Genomic DNA, 26064 nt, shown 5'->3' with positions numbered 1-26064 from the left:
CACACACCGTATATGACAGCACACACACCGTATATGACAGTACACACACCGTATATGACAGCACACACACCGTATATGACAGCACACACACCGTATATGACAGTACACACACCGTATATGACAGCACACACACCGTATATGACAGCACACACACCGTATATGACAGCACACATACCGTATATGACAGCACACACCGTATATGACACGCACACACACCGTATATGACAGCACACACACCGTATATAACAGCTCACACCGTATATGACAGCACACATCGTATATGACAGCACACACCGTATATGACAGCACACACACCGTATATGACAGTACACACACCGTATATGACATCACACACCCCGTATATGACAGCACACACACCGTATATGACAGTACACACACCGTATATGACAGCACACACACCGTATATGACAGCACACACACCGTATATGACAGCACACACACCGTATATGACAGCACACACACCGTATATGACAGTACACACACCGTATATGACAGTACACACACCGTATATGACAGCACACACACCGTATATGACAGCACACACACCGTATATGACAGCACACACCGTATATGACACGCACACACACCGTATATGACAGCACACACACCGTATATAACAGCTCACACCGTATATGACAGCACACACCGTATATGACACGCACACACCGTATATGACAGCACACACCGTATATGACAGCACACACACCGTATATGACAGCACACACCGTATATGACAGCACACATCGTATATGACAGCACACACCGTATATGACAGCACACACACCGTATATGACAGCACACACACCGTATATGACAGCACACACACCGTATATGACAGTACACACACCGTATATGACAGCACACACACCGTATATGACAGCACACACCGTATATGACAGCACACACACCGTATATGACAGCACACACCCCGTATATGACAGCACACACACCGTATATGACAGCACACACCGTATATGACAGCACACACACCGTATATGACAGCACACACCGTATATGACAGCACACACCGTATATGACAGCACACACACCATATATGACAGCACACACCCCGTATATGACAACACACACCGTATATGACAGCACACACACCGTATATGACAGCACACACACCGTATATGACAGCACACACCGTATATGACAGCACACACACCGTATATGACAGCACACACACACCGTATATGACAGCACACACACCGTATATGACAGCACACACCGTATATGACAACACACACCGTATATGACAGCACACACACCGTATATGACAGCACACACACCGTATATGACACGCAAACACACCGTATATGACAGCACACACACCGTATATGACAGCACACACACCGTATATGACAGCACACACACCGTATATGACAGCACACACCGTATATGACATCACACACCGTATATGACAGCACACACCCCGTATATGACAGCACACACCGTATATGACAGCACACACACCGTATATGACAGTACACACACCGTATATGACAGCACACACACCATATATGACAGCACACACCCCGTATATGACAGCACACACCGTATATGACAGCACACACCGTATATGACAGCACACACCGTATATGACAGCACACACCGTATATGACAGCACACACACCATATATGACAGCACACACACCGTATATGACAGCACACACCGTATATGACAGCACACACCGTATATGACAGCACACACCGTATATGACAGCACACACCGTATATGACAGCACACACACCGTATATGACAGCACACACCGTATATGACAGCACACACCGTATATGACAGCACACACACCGTATATGACAGCACACACCGTATATGACACGCACACACACCGTATATGACAGCACACACACCGTATATGACAGCACACACCGTATATGACAGCACACACCGTATATGACAGCACACACCGTATATGACAGCACACACCGTATATGACAGCACACACACCGTATATGACAGCACACACCGTATATGACAGCACACACCGTATATGACAGCACACACACCGTATATGACAGCACACACCGTATATGACACGCACACACACCGTATATGACAGCACACACACCGTATATGACAGCACACACACCGTATATGACAACACACACACCGTATATGACAGCACACACACCGTATATGACAGCACACACACCGTATATGACAACACACACACCGTATATGACAGCACACACACCGTATATGACAGCACACACACCGTATATGACAGCACACACACCGTATATGACAGCACACACCGTATATGACAGCACACACCGTATATGACAGCACACACCGTATATGACAGCACACACCGTATATGACAGCACACACACCATATATGACAGCACACACACCGTATATGACAGCACACACCGTATATGACAGCACACACCGTATATGACAGCACACACCGTATATGACAGCACACACACCGTATATGACAGCACACACCGTATATGACAGCACACACCGTATATGACAGCACACACACCGTATATGACAGCACACACCGTATATGACACGCACACACACCGTATATGACAGCACACACACCGTATATGACAGCACACACCGTATATGACAGCACACACCGTATATGACAGCACACACCGTATATGACAGCACACACCGTATATGACAGCACACACACCGTATATGACAGCACACACCGTATATGACAGCACACACCGTATATGACAGCACACACACCGTATATGACAGCACACACCGTATATGACACGCACACACACCGTATATGACAGCACACACACCGTATATGACAGCACACACACCGTATATGACAACACACACACCGTATATGACAGCACACACACCGTATATGACAGCACACACACCGTATATGACAACACACACACCGTATATGACAGCACACACACCGTATATGACAGCACACACACCGTATATGACAGCACACACACCGTATATGACAGCACACACCGTATATGACAGCACACACACCGTATATGACAACACACACACCGTATATGACAACACACACACCGTATATGACAGCACACACACCGTATATGACAGCACACACACCGTATATGACACGCACACACACCGTATATGACAGCACACACACCGTATATGACAGCACACACACCGTATATGACAGCTCACACCGTATATGACAGCACACATCGTATATGACAGCACACACCGTATATGAAAGCACACACACCGTATATGACAGTACACACACCGTATATGACAGTACACACACCGTATATGACACGCACACACCGTATATGACAGCACACACCGTATATGACAGCACACACACCGTATATGACAGTACACACACCGTATATGACACGCACACACCGTATATGACAGCACACACCGTATATGACACGCACACACCGTATATGACAGCACACACACCGTATATGACAGCACACACACCGTATATGACAGCACACACACCGTATATGACAGCACACACACCGTATATGACAGCACACATCGTATATGACAGCACACACCGTATATGACAGCACACACACCGTATATGACACGCACACACCGTATATGACAGCACACACCGTATATGACAGCACACACCGTATATGACAGCACACACACCGTATATGACAGTACACACACCGTATATGACAGCACACACCGTATATGACAGTACACACACCGTATATGACAGCACACACACCGTATATGACACGCACACACACCGTATATGACAGCACACACACCGTATATGACAGCACACACACCGTATATGACAGCACACACACCGTATATGACAGCACACACCCCGTATATGACACGCACACACCCCGTATATGACAGCACACACACCGTATATGACAGTACACACACCGTATATGACAGCACACACACCGTATATGACAGCACACACACCGTATATGACAGGCACACACACCGTATATGACAGCACACACCGTATATGACAGCACACACACCGTATATGACAGCACATACACCGTATATGACAGCACATACACCGTATATGACACACACACCGTATATGACAGCACACACACCGTATATGACAGCACACACCGTATATGACAGCACACATCGTATATGACACGTACACACACCGTATATGACAGCACACACCGTATATGACAGTACACACACCGTATATGACAGCACACACACCGTATATGACAGCACACACCGTATATGACAGCACACATCGTATATGACACGTACACACACCGTATATGACAGCACACACCGTATATGACAGTACACACACCGTATATGACAGCACACACACCGTATATGACACGCACACACACCGTATATGACAGCACACACACCGTATATGACACGCACACACACCGTATATGACAGCACACACCGTATATGACACGCACACACACCGTATATGACACGCACACACACCGTATATGACAGTACACACACCGTATATGACAGCACACACCGTATATGACAGCACACACCGTATATGACAGCACACACACACCGTATATGACAGTACACACATCGTATATGACAGCACACACACCGTATATGACACGCACACACCGTATATGACACGCACACACACCGTATATGACAGTACACACACTGTATATGACACGCACACACCGTATATGACACGCACACACACCGTATATGACAGTACACACACCGTATATGACAGCACACACACCGTATATGACACGCACACACACCGTATATGACAGCACACACATCGTATATGACACGCACACACACCGTATATGACAGTACACACACTGTATATGACACGCACACACACCGTATATGACACGCACACACACCGTATATGACAGTACACACACCGTATATGACAGCACACACACCGTATTTGACAGCACACACACCGTATATGACACGCACACACACCGTATATGACAGTACACACACCGTATATGACAGCACACACACCGTATATGACACGCACACACACCGTATATGACACGCACACACACCGTATATGACAGCACACACACCGTATATGACACACACACACACCGTATATGACAGCACACACCGTATATGACACGCACACACACCGTATATGACAGCACACACACCGTATATGACAGTACACACACCGTATATGACAGCACACACACCGTATATGACACGCACACATCGTATATGACAGCACACACACCGTATATGACAGCACACACACCGTATATGACAGCACACACACCGTATATGACAGCACACACACCGTATATGACAGCACACACCCCGTATATGACAGCACACACACCGTATATGACAGCACACACACCGTATATGACACGCACACACACCGTATATGACAGCAAACACCCCGTATATGACAGTACACACACTGTATATGACACGCACACACCGTATATGACACGCACACACACCGTATATGACAGTACACACACCGTATATGACAGCACACACACCGTATATGACAGCACACACACACCGTATATGACAGCACACACACCGTATATGACAGCACACACACCGTATATAACAGCTCACACCGTATATGACAGCACACACACCGTATATGACAGCACACACACCATATATGACAGCACACACACCGTATATGACAGCACACACACACCGTATATGACAGTACACACACCGTATATGACAGCACACACACCGTATATGACACGCACACACACCGTATATGACAGTACACACACTGTATATGACACGCACACACCGTATATGACACGCACACACACCGTATATGACAGTACACACACCGTATATGACAGCACACACACCGTATATGACAGCACACACACCGTATATGACAGCACACACACCGTATATAACAGCTCACACCGTATATGACAGCACACATCGTATATGACAGCACACACCGTATATGACAGCACACACACCGTATATGACAGTACACACACCGTATATGACACGCACACACCGTATATGACAGCACACACCGTATATGACAGCACACACACCGTATATGACAGCACACACCGTATATGACAGCACACATCGTATATGACAGCACACACCGTATATGACAGTACACACACCGTATATGACACGCACACACCGTATATGACAGCACACACACCGTATATGACAGCACACACACCGTATATGACAGTACACACACCGTATATGACAGCACACACACCGTATATGACAGCACACACACCGTATATGACAGCACACACCGTATATGACAGCACACACACCGTATATGACAGCACACACCCCGTATATGACAGCACACACACCGTATATGACAGCACACACCGTATATGACAGCACACACACCGTATATGACAGCACACACCGTATATGACAGCACACACCGAATATGACAGCACACACACCATATATGACAGCACACACCCCGTATATGACAACACACACCGTATATGACAGCACACACACCGTATATGACAGCACACACACACCGTATATGACAGCACACACACCGTATATGACAGCACACACACCGTATATGACAGCACACACCGTATATGACAACACACACCGTATATGACAGCACACACACCGTATATGACAGCACACACACCGTATATGACACGCAAACACACCGTATATGACAGCACACACCGTATATGACATCACACACCGTATATGACAGCACACACACCATATATGACAGCACACACCCCGTATATGACAGCACACACCGTATATGACAGCACACACCGTATATGACAGCACACACACCGTATATGACAGCACACACCGTATATGACACGCACACACACCGTATATGACAGCACACACACCGTATATGACAACACACACACCGTATATGACAGCACACACACCGTATATGACAGCACACACACCGTATATGACAGCACACACACCGTATATGACAACACACACACCGTATATGACAGCACACACACCGTATATGACAGCACACACACCGTATATGACAACACACACACCGTATATGACAGCATACACACCGTATATGACAGCACACACACCGTATATGACAGCACACACACCGTATATGACAGCACACACACCGTATATGACAACACACACACCGTATATGACAACACACACACCGTATATGACAGCACATACACCGTATATGACACACACACACACCGTATATGACAGCACACATCGTATATGACACGTACACACACCGTATATGACAGCACACACCGTATATGACAGTACACACACCGTATATGACAGCACACACACCGTATATGACACGCACACACACCGTATATGACACGCACACACACCGTATATGACAGCACACACACCGTATATGACACACACACACACCGTATATGACAGCACACACCGTATATGACACGCACACACACCGTATATGACACGCACACACACCGTATATGACAGTACACACACCGTATATGACAGCACACACCGTATATGACAGCACACACACACCGTATATGACAGTACACACATCGTATATGACAGCACACACACCGTATATGACACGCACACACCGTATATGACACGCACACACACCGTATATGACAGTACACACACTGTATATGACACGCACACACCGTATATGACACGCACACACACCGTATATGACACGCACACACACCGTATATGACAGTACACACACCGTATATGACAGCACACACACCGTATATGACACGCACACACACCGTATATGACAGTACACACACCGTATATGACAGTACACACACCGTATATGACAGTACACACACCGTATATGACAGTACACACACCGTATATGACAGTACACACACCGTATATGACAGCACACACACCGTATATGACAGTACACACACTGTATATGACACGCACACACCGTATATGACACGCACACACACCGTATATGACACGCACACACACCGTATATGACAGTACACACACCGTATATGACAGCACACACACCGTATATGACACGCACACACACCGTATATGACACGCACACACACCGTATATGACAGTACACACACCGTATATGACAGCACACACCGTATATGACAGCACACACACACCGTATATGACAGTACACACATCGTATATGACAGCACACACACCGTATATGACACGCACACACCGTATATGACACGCACACACACCGTATATGACAGTACACACACTGTATATGACACGCACACACCGTATATGACACGCACACACACCGTATATGACACGCACACACACCGTATATGACAGTACACACACCGTATATGACAGCACACACACCGTATATGACACGCACACACACCGTATATGACAGCACACACACCGTATATGACACGCACACACACCGTATATGACAGTTCACACACTGTATATGACACGCACACACCGTATATGACACGCACACACACCGTATATGACACGCACACACCGTATATGACAGCACACACACCGTATTTGACAGCACACACACCGTATATGACACGCACACACACCGTATATGACAGCACACACACCGTATATAACACGCACGCACACCGTATATGACAGCACACACACCGTATATGACAGCACACACACCGTATATGACAACACACACACCGTATATGACAGCACACACACCGTATATGACAGCACACACACCGTATATGACACGCACACACACCGTATATGACAGCACACACACTGTATATGACAGCACACACACCGTATATGACACGCACACACTGTATATGACACGCACACACCGTATATGACAGCACACACACCGTATATGACAGCACACACACTGTATATGACAGCACACACACCGTATATGACACGCACACACTGTATATGACACGCACACACCGTATATGACAGCACACACACCGTATATGACAGCACACACACCGTATATGACAGCACACACACCGTATATGACAGCACACACACCGTATATGACAGCACACACACCGTATATGACAGCACACACACCGTATATGACAGCACACACATCATATATAACAGCTCACACCGTATATGACAGCACACATCGTATATGACAGCACACCGTATATGACAGCACACACACCGTATATGACAGGACACACACCGTATATGACAGCACACACCGTATATGACACGCACACAGCGTATATGACAGCACACACACCGTATATGACAGCACACACACACACACCGTATATGACAGCACACACACCGTATATGACACGCACACACACCGTATATGACAGCACACACACCGTATATGACAGCACACACCGTATATGACACGCACACACCGTATATGACAGCACACACCGTATATGACACGCACACACCGTATATGACACGCACACACACCGTATATGACAGCACACACACCGTATATGACAGCACACACACCGTATATGACAGTACACACACCGTATATGACAGCACACACCGTATATGACACGCACACACCGTATATGACAGCACACACCGTATATGACAGCACACACACCGTATATGACAGCACACACACCGTATATGACAGCACACACACCGTATATGACAGCACACACACCGTATATGACAGTACACACACCGTATATGACAGCACACACCGTATATGACAGCACACACCGTATATGACAGCACACACCGTATATGACACGCACACACCGTATATGACAGCACACACACCGTATATGACAGTACACACACCGTATATGACAGCACACACACCGTATATGACAGCACACACCGTATATGACACGCACACACCGTATATGACAGCACACACCGTATATGACAGCACACACACCGTATATGACAGCACACACACCGTATATGACAGCACACACACCGTATATGACAGTACACACACCGTATATGACAACACACACACCGTATATGACAGCACACACACCGTATATGACAGTACACACACCGTATATGACAACACACACACCGTATATGACAGCACACACACCGTATATGACAGCACACACACCGTATATGACAGTACACACACCGTATATGACAACACACACACCGTATATGACAACACACACACCGTATATGACAGCACACACCGTATATGACAGCAGACACCGTATATGACAGCACACACACCGTATATGACAGCACACACACCGTATATGACAGCACACACACCGTATATGACAGCTCACACCGTATATGACAGCACACATCGTATATGACAGCACACACCGTATATGACAGCACACACACCGTATATGACAGGCACACACCGTATATGACAGCACACACCGTATATGACAGCACACACCGTATATGACAGCACACACACCGTATATGACAGTACACACACCGTATATGACAGTACACACACCGTATATGACAGCACACACCGTATATGACAGCACACACACCGTATATGACAGTACACACACCGTATGTGACAGTACACACCGTATATGACACGCACACACACCGTATATGACAGCACACACACCGTATATGACAGCACACACACCGTATATGACACGCACACACCGTATATGACAGCACACACCGTATATGACAGTACACACACCGTATATGACAGCACACACACCGTATATGACACGCACACACACCGAATATGACAGCACACACCGTATATGACAGCACACACACCGTATATGACAGCACACACCCCGTATATGACAGCACACACCCCGTATATGACAGCACACACCCCGTATATGACAGCACACACACCGTATATGACAGCACACACACCGTATATGACAGCACACACCGTATATGACACGCACACACACCGTATATGACAGCACACACACCGTATATGACAGCACACACCGTATATGACAGCACACACACCGTATATGACAGCACACACACCGTATATGACAGCACACATCGTATATGACAGCACACACACCGTATATGACAGCACACACCGTATATGACAGCACACACACCATATATGACAGCACACACCCCGTATATGACAACACACACCGTATATGACAGCACACACACACCGTGTATGACAGCACACACACCGTATATGACAGCACACACACCGTATATGACAGCACACACCCCGTATATGACAACACACACCGTATATGACAGCACACACACACCGTATATGACAGCACACACACCGTATATGACAGCACACACCCCGTATATGACAACACACACCGTATATGACAGCACACACACACCGTGTATGACAGCACACACACCGTATATGACAGCACACACACCATATATGACAGCACACACCCCGTATATGACAACACACACCGTATATGACAGCACACACACACCATATATGACAGCACACACACCGTATATGACAGCACACACACCGTATATGACACGCACACACCGTATATGACAGCACACACCGTATATGACAGTACACACCGTATATGACAGCACACACACCGTATATGACAGCACACACACCGTATATGACACGCACACACACCGAATATGACAGCACACACCGTATATGACAGCACACACACCGTATATGACAGCACACACCGTATATGACAGCACACACACCGTATATGACAGCACACACCCCGTATATGACAGCACACACACCGTATATGACAGCACACACACCGTATATGACAGCACACACCGTATATGACACGCACACACACCGTATATGACAGCACACACACCGTATATGACAGCACACACCGTATATGACAGCACACACACCGTATATGACAGCACACACACCGTATATGACAGCACACATCGTATATGACAGCACACACACCGTATATGACAGCACACACCGTATATGACAGCACACACACCATATATGACAGCACACACCCCGTATATGACAACACACACCGTATATGACAGCACACACACACCGTATATGACAGCAAACACAACGTATATGACAGCACACACCCCGTATATGACAGCACACACACCGTATATGACAGCACACACACCGTATATGACAACACACACCGTATATGACAGCACACACCGTATATGACAGCACACACCGTATATGACAGCACACACCGTATATGACAGCACACACACCGTATATGACAGCACACACACCGTATATGACAACACACACCGTATATGACAGCACACACCGTATATGACAGCACACACACCGTATATGACACGCACACACACCGTATATGACAGCACACACACCGTATATGACAGCACACACACCGTATATGACAGCACACACCGTATATGACAGCACACACACCGTATATGACAGCACACACCGTATATGACACGCACACACACCGTATATGACAGCACACACACCGTATATGACAACACACACACCGTATATGACAGCACACACACCGTATATGACAGCACACACACCGTATATGACAGCACACACCGTATATGACAGCACACACACCATATATGACAGCACACACCCCGTATATGACAACACACACCGTATATGACAGCACACACACACCGTATATGACAGCACACACACACCGTATATGACAGCACACACACCGTATATGACAACACACACCGTATATGACAGCACACACCGTATATGACAGCACACACCGTATATGACAGCACACACCGTATATGACAGTACACACCGTATATGACAGCACACACACCGTATATGACAGCACACACCGTATATGACAGCACACACACCGTATATATGACAGCACACACACCGTATATGACACGCACACACACCGTATATGACAGCACACACACCGTATATGACAGCACACACACCGTATATGACAGTACACACACCGTATATGACAGCACACACCGTATATGACACGCACACACACCGTACATGACAGCACACACACCGTATATGACAACACACACACCGTATATATGACAGCACACACCGTATATGACACGCACACACACCGTACATGACAGCACACACACCGTATATGACAACACACACACCGTATATGACAACACACACACCGTATATGACAGCACACACCGTATATGACAGCACACACACCGTATATGACAGCACACACACCGTATATGACATCACACACCGTATATGACAGCACACACCGTATATGACAGCGCACACACCGTATATGACAGTACACACACCGTATATGACACGCACACACCGTATATGACAGCACACACCGTATATGACAGCACACATCGTATATGACAGCACACACCGTATATGACAGCACACACACCGTATATGACAGTACACACACCGTATATGACACGCACACACCGTATATGACAGCACACACCGTATATGACAGCACACACACCGTATATGACAGCACACACACCGTATATGACAGCACACACCGTATATGACAGTACACACACCGTATATGACAGCACACACACCGTATATGACAGCACACACACCGTATATGACACGCACACACACCGTATATGACAGCACACACACCGTATATGACAGCACACACACCGTATATGACAGCACACACCGTATATGACACGCACACACACCGTATATGACAGCACACACACCGTATATGACAGCACACACACCGTATATGACAGCACACACCGTATATGACAGCACACACACCGTATATGACAGCACACATCGTATATGACAGCACACACATCGTATATGACAGCACACACACCGTATATGACAGCACACACCGTATATGACAGCACACACACCATATATGACAGTACACACACCGTATATGACAGCACACACCGTATATGACAGCACACACACCGTATATGACAGCACACATCGTATATGACAGCACACACACCGTATATGACAGTACACACACCGTATATGACACGCACACACACCGTATATGACAGCACACGCACCGTATATGACTGCACACACCCCGTATATGACAACACACACCGTATATGACAGCACACACACACTGTATATGACAGCACACACACACCGTATATGACAGCACACACACCGTATATGACAGCACACACCCCGTATATGACAGCACACACACCGTATATGACAGCACACACACCGTATATGACAACACACACCGTATATGACAGCACACACCGTATATGACAGCACACACACCGTATATGACAGCACAAACACCGTATATGACACGCACACACCGTATATGACAGCACACACACCGTATATGACAGCACACACCCCGTATATGACAGCACACACCGTATATGACACGCACACACACCGTATATGACAGCACACACACCGTATATGACAGCACACACACCGTATATGACACGCACACACACCGTATATGACAGCACACACACCGTATATGACACGCACACACACCGTATATGACACGCACACACCCCGTATATGACAGCACACACCCCGTATATGACAGCACACACCGTATATGACAGCACACACACCGTATATGACAGCACACACACCGTATATGACACGCACACACACCGTATATGACAGCACACATACCGTATATGACACGCACACACACCGTATATGACAGCACACACACCGTATATGACAGCACACACATCGTATATGACACGAACACACACCGTATATGACAGCACACATACCGTATATGACACGCACACACACCGTATATGACAGCACACACACCGTATATGACAGCACACACACCGTATATGACACGCACACACACCGTATATGACAGCACACATACCGTATATGACACGCACACACACCGTATATGACAGCACACACACCGTATATGACAGCACACACACCGTATATGACACGCACACACACCGTATATGACAGCACACACACCGTATATGACAGCACACACACCGTATATGACACGCACACACACCGTATATGACAGCACACATACCGTATATGACACGCACACACACCGTATATGACAGCACACACACCGTATATGACAGCACACACACCGTATATGACACGAACACACACCGTATATGACACGCACACACACCGTATATGACAGCACACACCGTATATGACACACACCGTAACACACCGTATATGACAGCACACACCCCGTATATAACAGCACACACCCCGTATATGACAGTACACACCGTATATGACACGCACACACCGTATATGACACGCACACACACAGTATATGACAGCACACACCCCGCATATGACACGCACACACCCCGTATATGACAGCACACACACCGTATATGACAGCACACACACCGTATATGACAGTACACACACCGTATATGACAGCACACACACCGTATATGACAGTACACACACCGTATATGACAGCACACACACCGTATATGACAGCACACACCGTATATGACAGCACACACACCGTATATGACAGCACACACACCGTATATGACACGCACACACACAGTATATGACAGCAAACACCCCGTATATGACACGCACACACCCCGTATATGACAGCACACATACCGTATATGACACGCACACACACCCCGTATATGACAGCACACACACCGTATATGACACGCACACACACAGTATATGACAGCAAACACCCCGTATATGACACGCACACACCCCGTATATGACAGCACACATACCGTATATGACAGCACACACACTGTATATGACAGCACACACACCGTATATGACACGCACACACACCGTATATGACAGCACACATCGTATATGACACGCACACACACCGTATATGACAGCACACACCGTATATGACAGTACATACACCGTATATGACAGCACACACACCGTATATGACACGCACACACACCGTATATGACACGCACACACACCGTATATGACAGCACACACACCGTATATGACACGCACACACACCGTATATGACAGCACACACCGTATATGACACACACCGTAACACACCGTATATGACACGCACACACCGTATATGACACGCACACACCGTATGTGACACGCACACACACCGTATATGACAGCACACACCGTATATGACACACACCGTAACACACCGTATATGACACGCACACACCGTATATGACAGCACACACACCGTATATGACAGCACACACACCGTATATGACAGCACACACCATATATGACAGCACACACACCGTATATGACATCACACACACCGTATATGACAGCACACACACCGTATATGACAGCACACACCGTATATGACAGCACACACACCGTATATGACAGCACACACACCGTATATGACAGGACACACACCGTATATGACAGCACACACACCGTATATGACACGAACACACACCGTATATGACACGCACACACACCGTATATGACAGCACACACACCGTATATGACACGCACACACACCGTATATGACAGCACACATACCGTATATGACACGCACACACACCGTATATGACAGCACACACACCGTATATGACAGCACACACACCGTATATGACACGAACACACACCGTATATGACACGCACACACACCGTATATGACAGCACACACCGTATATGACACACACCGTAACACACCGTATATGACACGCACACACCGTATATGACAGCACACACCCCGTATATAACAGCACACACCCCGTATATGACAGTACACACCGTATATGACACGCACACACCGTATATGACACGCACACACACAGTATATGACAGCACACACCCCGCATATGACACGCACACACCCCGTATATGACAGCACACACACCGTATATGACAGCACACACACCGTATATGACAGTACACACACCGTATATGACAGCACACACACCGTATATGACAGTACACACACCGTATATGACAGCACACACACCGTATATGACAGCACACACCGTATATGACAGCACACACACCGTATATGACAGCACACACACCGTATATGACACGCACACACACAGTATATGACAGCAAACACCCCGTATATGACACGCACACACCCCGTATATGACAGCACACATACCGTATATGACACGCACACACACCCCGTATATGACAGCACACACACCGTATATGACACGCACACACACAGTATATGACAGCAAACACCCCGTATATGACACGCACACACCCCGTATATGACAGCACACATACCGTATATGACAGCACACACACTGTATATGACAGCACACACACCGTATATGACACGCACACACACCGTATATGACAGCACACATCGTATATGACACGCACACACACCGTATATGACAGCACACACCGTATATGACAGTACATACACCGTATATGACAGCACACACACCGTATATGACACGCACACACACCGTATATGACACGCACACACACCGTATATGACAGCACACACACCGTATATGACACGCACACACACCGTATATGACAGCACACACACCGTATATGACACGAACACACACCGTATATGACACGCACACACACCGTATATGACAGCACACACACCGTATATGACACGCACACACACCGTATATGACAGCACACATACCGTATATGACACGCACACACACCGTATATGACAGCACACACACCGTATATGACACGAACACACACCGTATATGACACGCACACACCGTATATGACACGCACACACCGTATGTGACACGCACACACACCGTATATGACAGCACACACCGTATATGACACACACCGTAACACACCGTATATGACACGCACACACCGTATATGACAGCACACACACCGTATATGACAGCACACACACCGTATATGACAGCACACACCATATATGACAGCACACACACCGTATATGACATCACACACACCGTATATGACAGCACACACACCGTATATGACAGCACACACCGTATATGACAGCACACACACCGTATTTGACAGCACACACACCGTATATGACAGGACACACACCGTATATGACAGCACACACCGTATATGACACGCACACACACCGTATATGACAGCACACACACCGTATATGACACGCACACACACCGTATATGACTCGCACACACACCGTATATGACAGCACACACACCGTATATGACACGCACACACACCGTATATGACAGCACACACCCCGTATATGACACACACCATAACACACCGTATATGACAGCACACACCGTATATGACACGCACACACACAGTATATGACAGCACACACCGTATATGACAGCACACACACCGTATATGACAGCACACACACCGTATATGACAGCACACACCGTATATGACAGCACACACACCGTATAAGATACGCACACACACCGTATATGACAGCACACACACCGTATATGACATCACACACACCGTATATGACAGCACACACCGTATATGACACGCACACACACCGTATATGACAGCACACACCCCGTATATGACACGCACACACCCCGTATATGCCAGCACACACACAACGTATATGCCAGCACACACACCATATATGACACGCACACACACCGTATATGACACGCACACACACCGTATATGACAGCACACACACCGTATATGACAGCACACACACCGTATATGACAGCACACACACCGTATATGACAGCACACACCCCGTATATGCCAGCACACACACCATATATGACACGCACACACACCGTATATGACACGCACACACACCATATATGACAGCACACACACCGTATAAGACACGCACACACACCGTATATGACAGCACACACACCGTATATGACATCACACACACAGTATATGACAGCACACACACCGTATATGACAGCACACACACCGTATATGACACGCACACACCGTATATGACATCACTCACACCGTATATGACAGCACACACCCCGTATATGACACGCACACACCCCGTATATGCCAGCACACACACCGTATATGACAGCACACACACCGTATATGACACGCACACACACCGTATATGCCAGCACACACACCGTATATGACAGCACACACACCGTATATGACAGCACACACACCGTATATGACATCACACACACCGTATATGACAGCACACACCCCGTATATGACACGCACACACCCCGTATATGCCAGCACACACACACTGTATATGCCAGCACACACACCGTATATGACAGCACACACACCGTATATGACACGCACATACCGTATATGACAGCACACACCGTATATGACAGCACACACACCGTATATGACAGCACACACACCGTATATGACAGCACACATCGTATATGACAGCACACACACCGTATATGACAGCACACACCGTATATGACATGCACACACACCGTATATGACAGCACACACACCGTATATGACAACACACACACCGTATATGACAGCACACACACCGTATATGACAGCACACACCGTATATGACAGCACACACACCGTATATGACAGCACACACACCGTATATGACAGCACACACACACCGTATATGACACGCACACACACCGTATATGACAGCACACACACCGTATATGACAGCACACACACCGTATATGACATCACACACACCGTATATGACAGCACACACCCCGTATATGACAGCACACACACCGTATATGCCAGCACACACACACCGTATATGACAGCACACACACCGTATATGAAACGCACACACACCGTATATGACAGCACACACACCGTATATGACACGCACACACACCGTATATGACAGCACACACACCGTATATGACAGCACACACCGTATATGACACGTACACACACCGTATATGACAGCACACACACCGTATATGACAACACACACACCGTATATGACAGCACACACCGTATATGACAGCACACACACCGTATATGACACGCACACACACCGTATATGCCAGCACACACACACCGTATATGACAGCTCACACACCATATATGACACGCACACACACCGTATATGACACGCACACACACCGTATATGACAGCACACACCGTATATGACAGTACACACACCATATATGACAGCACACACACCGTATATGACAGCACACACACCGTATATGACAGCACACACACCGTATATGACACGCACACACACCGTATATGACACGCACATACCGTATATGACAGCACACACACCGTATATGACAGCTCACACACCGTATATGACAGTACACACCGTATATGACAGCACACACACCGTATATGACACGCACACACACCGTATATGACACGCACATACCGTATATGACAGCACACACCGTATATGACAGCACACACACCGTATATGACAGCACACACACCGTATATGACAGCACACACACCGTATATGACAGCACACACCGTATATGACAGCACACACCGTATATGACATGCACACACACCGTATATGACAGCACACACACCGTATATGACAGCACACACACCGTATATGACAGCACACATCATATATGACAGCACACACACCGTATATGACAGCACACACCGTATATGACATGCACACACACCGTATATGACAGCACACACACCGTATATGACAGCACACACACCCCGTATATGACAGCACACACACCGTATATGACAGCACACACCCCGTATATGACAGCACACACCCCGTATATGACAGCACACACACCGTATATGACAGCACACACCGTATATGACAGCACACACCGTATATGACAGCACACACACCGTATATGACAGCACACACACCCCATATATGACAGCACACACACCCCGTATATGACAGCACACACACCGTATATGACACGCACACACACCGTATATGACAGCACACACCGTATATGACAGCACACACATTGTATATGACAGCACACACACCCCGTATATGACTGCACACACCGTATATGACACGCACACACACCACGTATATGACAGCACACACCGTATATGACAGCACACACCCCGTATATGACAGCACACACCCCGTATATGACAGCACACGCACCGTATATGACTGCACACACACCGTATATGACATCACACACCGTATATGACAGCACACCCACCGTATATGACAGCACACACCGTATATGACACGCACATACCGTATATGACACGCAAACACCGTATATGACAGCAAACACCGTATATGACAGCACACACACCGTATATGACAGCACACACACCGTATATGACAGCACACACACCGTATATGACAGCACACACCGTATATGACAGCACACACCGTATATGACACGCACACACCGTATATGACAGTACACACACCGTATATGACAGCACACACACCGTATATGACAGCACACACACCGTATATGACAGCACACACACCGTATAAGACACGCACACACCGTATATGAGAGCACACACCGTATATGACAGCACACACACCGTATATGACAGCACACACACCGTATATGACAGCACATACCGTATATGACACGCACACACCGTATATGACACGCACATACCGTATATGACACGCACACACCGTATATGACAGCACCCACACCGTATATGACAGCACACACACCGTATATGACAGCACACACTGTATATGACAGCACACACACCGTATATGACACGCACACACCGTATATGACACGCACACACACCGTATATGACAGTACACCCCGTATATGACAGCACACACCCCGTATATGACAGCACACACACCGTATATGACAGCACACACACCGTATATGACACGCACATACCGTATATGACACGCACACACCGTATATGACAGTACACACACCGTATATGACAGCACACACACCGTATAAGACACGCACACACCGTATATGACAGCACACACCGTATATGACAGCACACACACCGTATATGACAGCACACACACCGTATATGACAGCACACACCGTATATGACAGCACACACCGTATATGACACGCACACACCGTATATGACAGCACACACACCGTATATGACAGCACACACCGTATATGACACGCACATACCGTATATGACACGCACACACCGTATATGACAGCACACACACCGTATATGACAGCACACACACCGTATATGACAGCACACACCGTATATGACAGCACACACACCGTATATGACAGCACACACACCGTATATGACAGCACACACCCCGTATATGACAGCACACATCGTATATGACAGCACACACACCGTATATGACAGCACACACACCGTATATGACATCACACACCCCGTATATGACACGCACACACCGTATATGACAGCTCACACACCGTATATGACAGCACACACACCGTATATGACAACACACACACCGTATATGACAGCACACACACCCCGTATATGACAGCACACACACCCCGTATATGACAGCACACACACCGTATATGACACGCACACACACCGTATATGACAGCACACACACCCCGTATATGACAGCACACACACCCCGTATATGACAGCATACACCCCGTATATGACAGCACACACCCCGTATATGACAGCACACACACCCCGTATATGACAGCACACACACCGTATATGACACGCACACACACCGTATATGACAGCACACACACCCCGTATATGACAGCACACACACCCCGTATTTGACAGCACACACCCCGTATATGACAGCACACACCCCGTATATGACAGCACACACCCCGTATATGACAGCACACACACCGTATATGACATCACACACCGTATATGACAGCACACACACCGTATATGACAGCACACACACCGTATATGAAAGCACACACACCGTATATGACATCACACACCGTATATGACAGCACACACACCCCGTATATGACAGCACACACCCCGTATATGACAGCACACACACCGTATATGACAGCACACACACCGTATATGACAGCACACACACCGTATATGACAGCACACACACCGTATATGACATCACACACCGTATATGACAGCACACACACCGTATATGAAAGCACACACACCGTATATGACATCACACACCGTATATGACACGTACACACCGTATATGACATCACACACCGTATATGACAGCACACACACCCCGTATATGACAGCACACACACCGTATATGACAGTACACACACCGTATATGACAGCACACACACCGTATATGACAGCACACACACCGTATATGACAGCACACACACCGTATATGACAGCACACACACCGTATATGACAGCACACACACCGTATATGACAGCACACACACCGTATATGACAGCACACACACCGTATATGACAGCACACACACCGTATATGACAGCACACACACCGTATATGACAGCACACACCGTATATGACAACACACACACCGTATATGACAGCACACACCGTATATGACAGCACACACACCGTATATGACAGCACACACCGAATATGACACGCACACACACCGTATATGACAGCACACACACCGTATATGACACGCACACACACCGCATCTCACTGTATATATTCCTCTCTTCCCTTTCTACATGCACTGCAAGGATTTTACAGCAGTCGCAAAGTGAGTCTGCTGACACCCAGGCGTGCGCCCTCTGGTGGCCACTACAATGGTGTACGGGATATAGCGCTATTACCGCAGGCCTTTCTTGTCCTCTGATCTTGTGACTGCGGTTTTTATCCTTTACAGAGGAAGACGTGGAAATAAATAGACCCCAGACCACCACTGTACAGCGCCAACTACCGCCCCCTGTGGGCCAGAGCAGCACCGGACCCCTGAGCAGCGGCATCCAGGGTGACGGCACAGACCACGGCCTCATTCAGAAGCCAGCGACCCCTCACAGACCGGGGGAGCCGACTCCAGGGGGCAGGAAAGGGAAGCAGACCAGGAGCCAACGGCTGCCCGCATCGGCCCCGGGACAGACTGCAACAACGTGTGAGGCACCGGCCCCTCCGCAGAGCCGACCCGCCCTGCCGGGAAATCATCCCAGCGAGCAAGCCCCCCGACCGCAGCCTCGCACCAAGTCCAAGCCGCCGCGGCAAAGCCGCAAAAGCCGCCTTTAGGGGGTCCAGAAGAGGACGCCCACCTCATGAAGACCAGCACGTCCCCCGACCTCAGAGCCCTGCGCGACCACCAAAAGCCATGGAATCCGCTCCATCTCAGGCGCATCAGAAGCGCGGGGGATGTCCAATATGGCGGCAATGAGAGCAGCCTCAGGGGTCCCAGCCCAAAGACCCCAGACTCCCTTCATCTCCTCACAGGACATCTAGTGGTCACCGAGGGATCTACATCTAACTGCTGTGTATAATGGGTGGCTTTGTATATACTGCTGTGTATAATGGGGGCTCTGTATATACTGCTGTGTATAACGGGGGCTCTGTATATACTGCTGTGTATAACGGGGGCTCTGTATATACTGCTGTGTATAACGGGGGCTCTGTATATACTGCTGTGTATAATGGGGGGCTCTGTATATACTGCTGTGTATAACGGGGGCTCTGTATATACCTGTTGTGTATAACGGGGGCTCTGTATATACCTGCTGTGTATAATGGGGGCTCTGTATATACCTGCTGTGTATAATGGGGGCTCTGTATATACCTGCTGTGTATAACGGGGGCTCTGTATATACTGCTGTGTATAACGGGGGCTCTGTATATACTGCTGTGTATAACGGGGACTCTGTATATACCTGCTGTGTATAATGGGGCTCTGTATATACCTGCTGTGTATAATGGGGGCTCTGTATATACCTGCTGTGTATAACGGGGGCTCTGTATATACCTGTTGTGTATAACGGGGGCTCTGTATATACCTGCTGTGTATAATGGGGGCTCTGTATATACCTGTTGTGTATAACGGGGGCTCTGTATATACCTGCTGTGTATAATGGGGCTCTGTATATACCTGCTGTGTATAATGGGGGCTCTGTATATACCTGCTGTGTATAACGGGGGCTCTGTATATACCTGCTGTGTATAACGGGGGCTCTGTATATACCTGCTGTGTATAACGGGGGCTCTGTATATACCTGTTGTGTATAACGGGGGCTCTGTATATACCTGCTGTGTATAACGGGGGCTCTGTATATACCTGCTGTGTATAAAGGGGGCTCTGTATATACCTGCTGTGTATAACGGGGGCTCTGTATATACCTGCTGTGTATAACGGGGGCTCTGTATATATCTGCAGTCTATAATGGGGGGCTCTGTATATACCTGCTGTGTATAATGGGGGGCTCTGTATATACCTGCTGTGTATAATGGGGCTCTGTATATACTGCTGTGTATAATGGGGCTCTGTATATACTGCTGTGTATAATGGGGGCTCTGTATATACCTGCTGTGTATAACGGGGGCTCTGTATATACTGCTGTGTATAACGCGGCCTCTGTATATACTGCTGTGTATAATGGGGGCTCTGTATATACCTGCTGTGTATAATGGGGGCTCTGTATATACCTGCTGTGTATAATGGGGGCTCTGTATATACCTGCTGTGTATAATGGGGGCTCTGTATATACCTGCTGTGTATAATGGGGGCTCTGTATATACCTGCTGTGTATAACGGGGGCTCTGTATATACTGCTGTGTATAACGGGGCCTCTGTATATACTGCTGTGTATAATGGGGGCTCTGTATATACCTGCTGTGTATAACGGGGGCTCTGTATATACCTGCTGTGTATAATGGAGGCTCTGTATATACCTGCTGTGTACAACGGGGGCTCTGTATATACCTGCTGTGTATAATGGGAGCTCTGTATATATCTGCTGTATCTTATATCGTACTATTAAATATCTGTTATACTATATACTAGCTATTAAACCCATGGCACCCCCCATCCCCAATCCTGGTATGCATGGCACCCCATCATCCCCAATCCTGATATGAATGGCAGCCCCCATCCCCAATCCTGGTATTCATGGTACCCCTCATCCCCAATTCTGGTATTCATGGTACCCCTCATCCCCAATCCTGGTATGCATAGCACCCCTCATCTCCAATCATGGTATGTATGGGCCCCTCATCCCCAATCCTGGTATGCATGGCTCCCCTCATCCCTATCCTGGTATGCATGGCACCCCTCATCCCCAATCCTGGTATGCATGGCACCCCTCAAGCCTATCCTGGTATGTATGGCAACTCTCACCCCAATCCTAGTATGCATGGCACCCCTCACCTCCAATCCTGGTATGCATGGCATCCCTCATCCCCAATCCAGGTATGCATGGCATCCCTCATCCCCAATCCTGGTATGCATGGCACCCCTCATTCCCAATCCTGGTATGCATGGCACCCCTCATCCCCAATCC

General features: G+C 47.7%; 1 protein-coding gene across 3 annotated transcripts in view; it reads left to right on the top strand.

The window, feature by feature from the left end:
- Positions 1-25484, top strand: part of CD2 (CD2 molecule) — a 161837-nt gene extending 136353 nt beyond the window's left edge. Inside the window, exon 4 of one of the 3 annotated variants that reach the window (XM_073670887.1) lies at positions 23439-25484. In XM_073670887.1, coding sequence (XP_073526988.1) covers positions 23439-23812 — 374 coding nt within the window. In that variant the 3' untranslated portion in view covers positions 23813-25484. The remainder of the gene's footprint in view (positions 1-23438) is intronic. The other 2 variants (XM_073670886.1, XM_073670884.1) reach the window with 2 other exon arrangements.
- The last annotated feature ends 580 nt before the right edge of the window (positions 25485-26064 follow it).

Source organism: Phyllobates terribilis, unplaced genomic scaffold, assembly GCF_046119375.1.
Source record: "Phyllobates terribilis strain yellow unplaced genomic scaffold, ASM4611937v1 Scaffold_2__4_contigs__length_985480577, whole genome shotgun sequence".
NCBI lineage: Eukaryota > Metazoa > Chordata > Amphibia > Anura > Dendrobatidae > Phyllobates > Phyllobates terribilis.
Note: the sequence above shows the minus strand (reverse complement) of the source record. Positions and strands in the feature narration are given on the sequence as shown.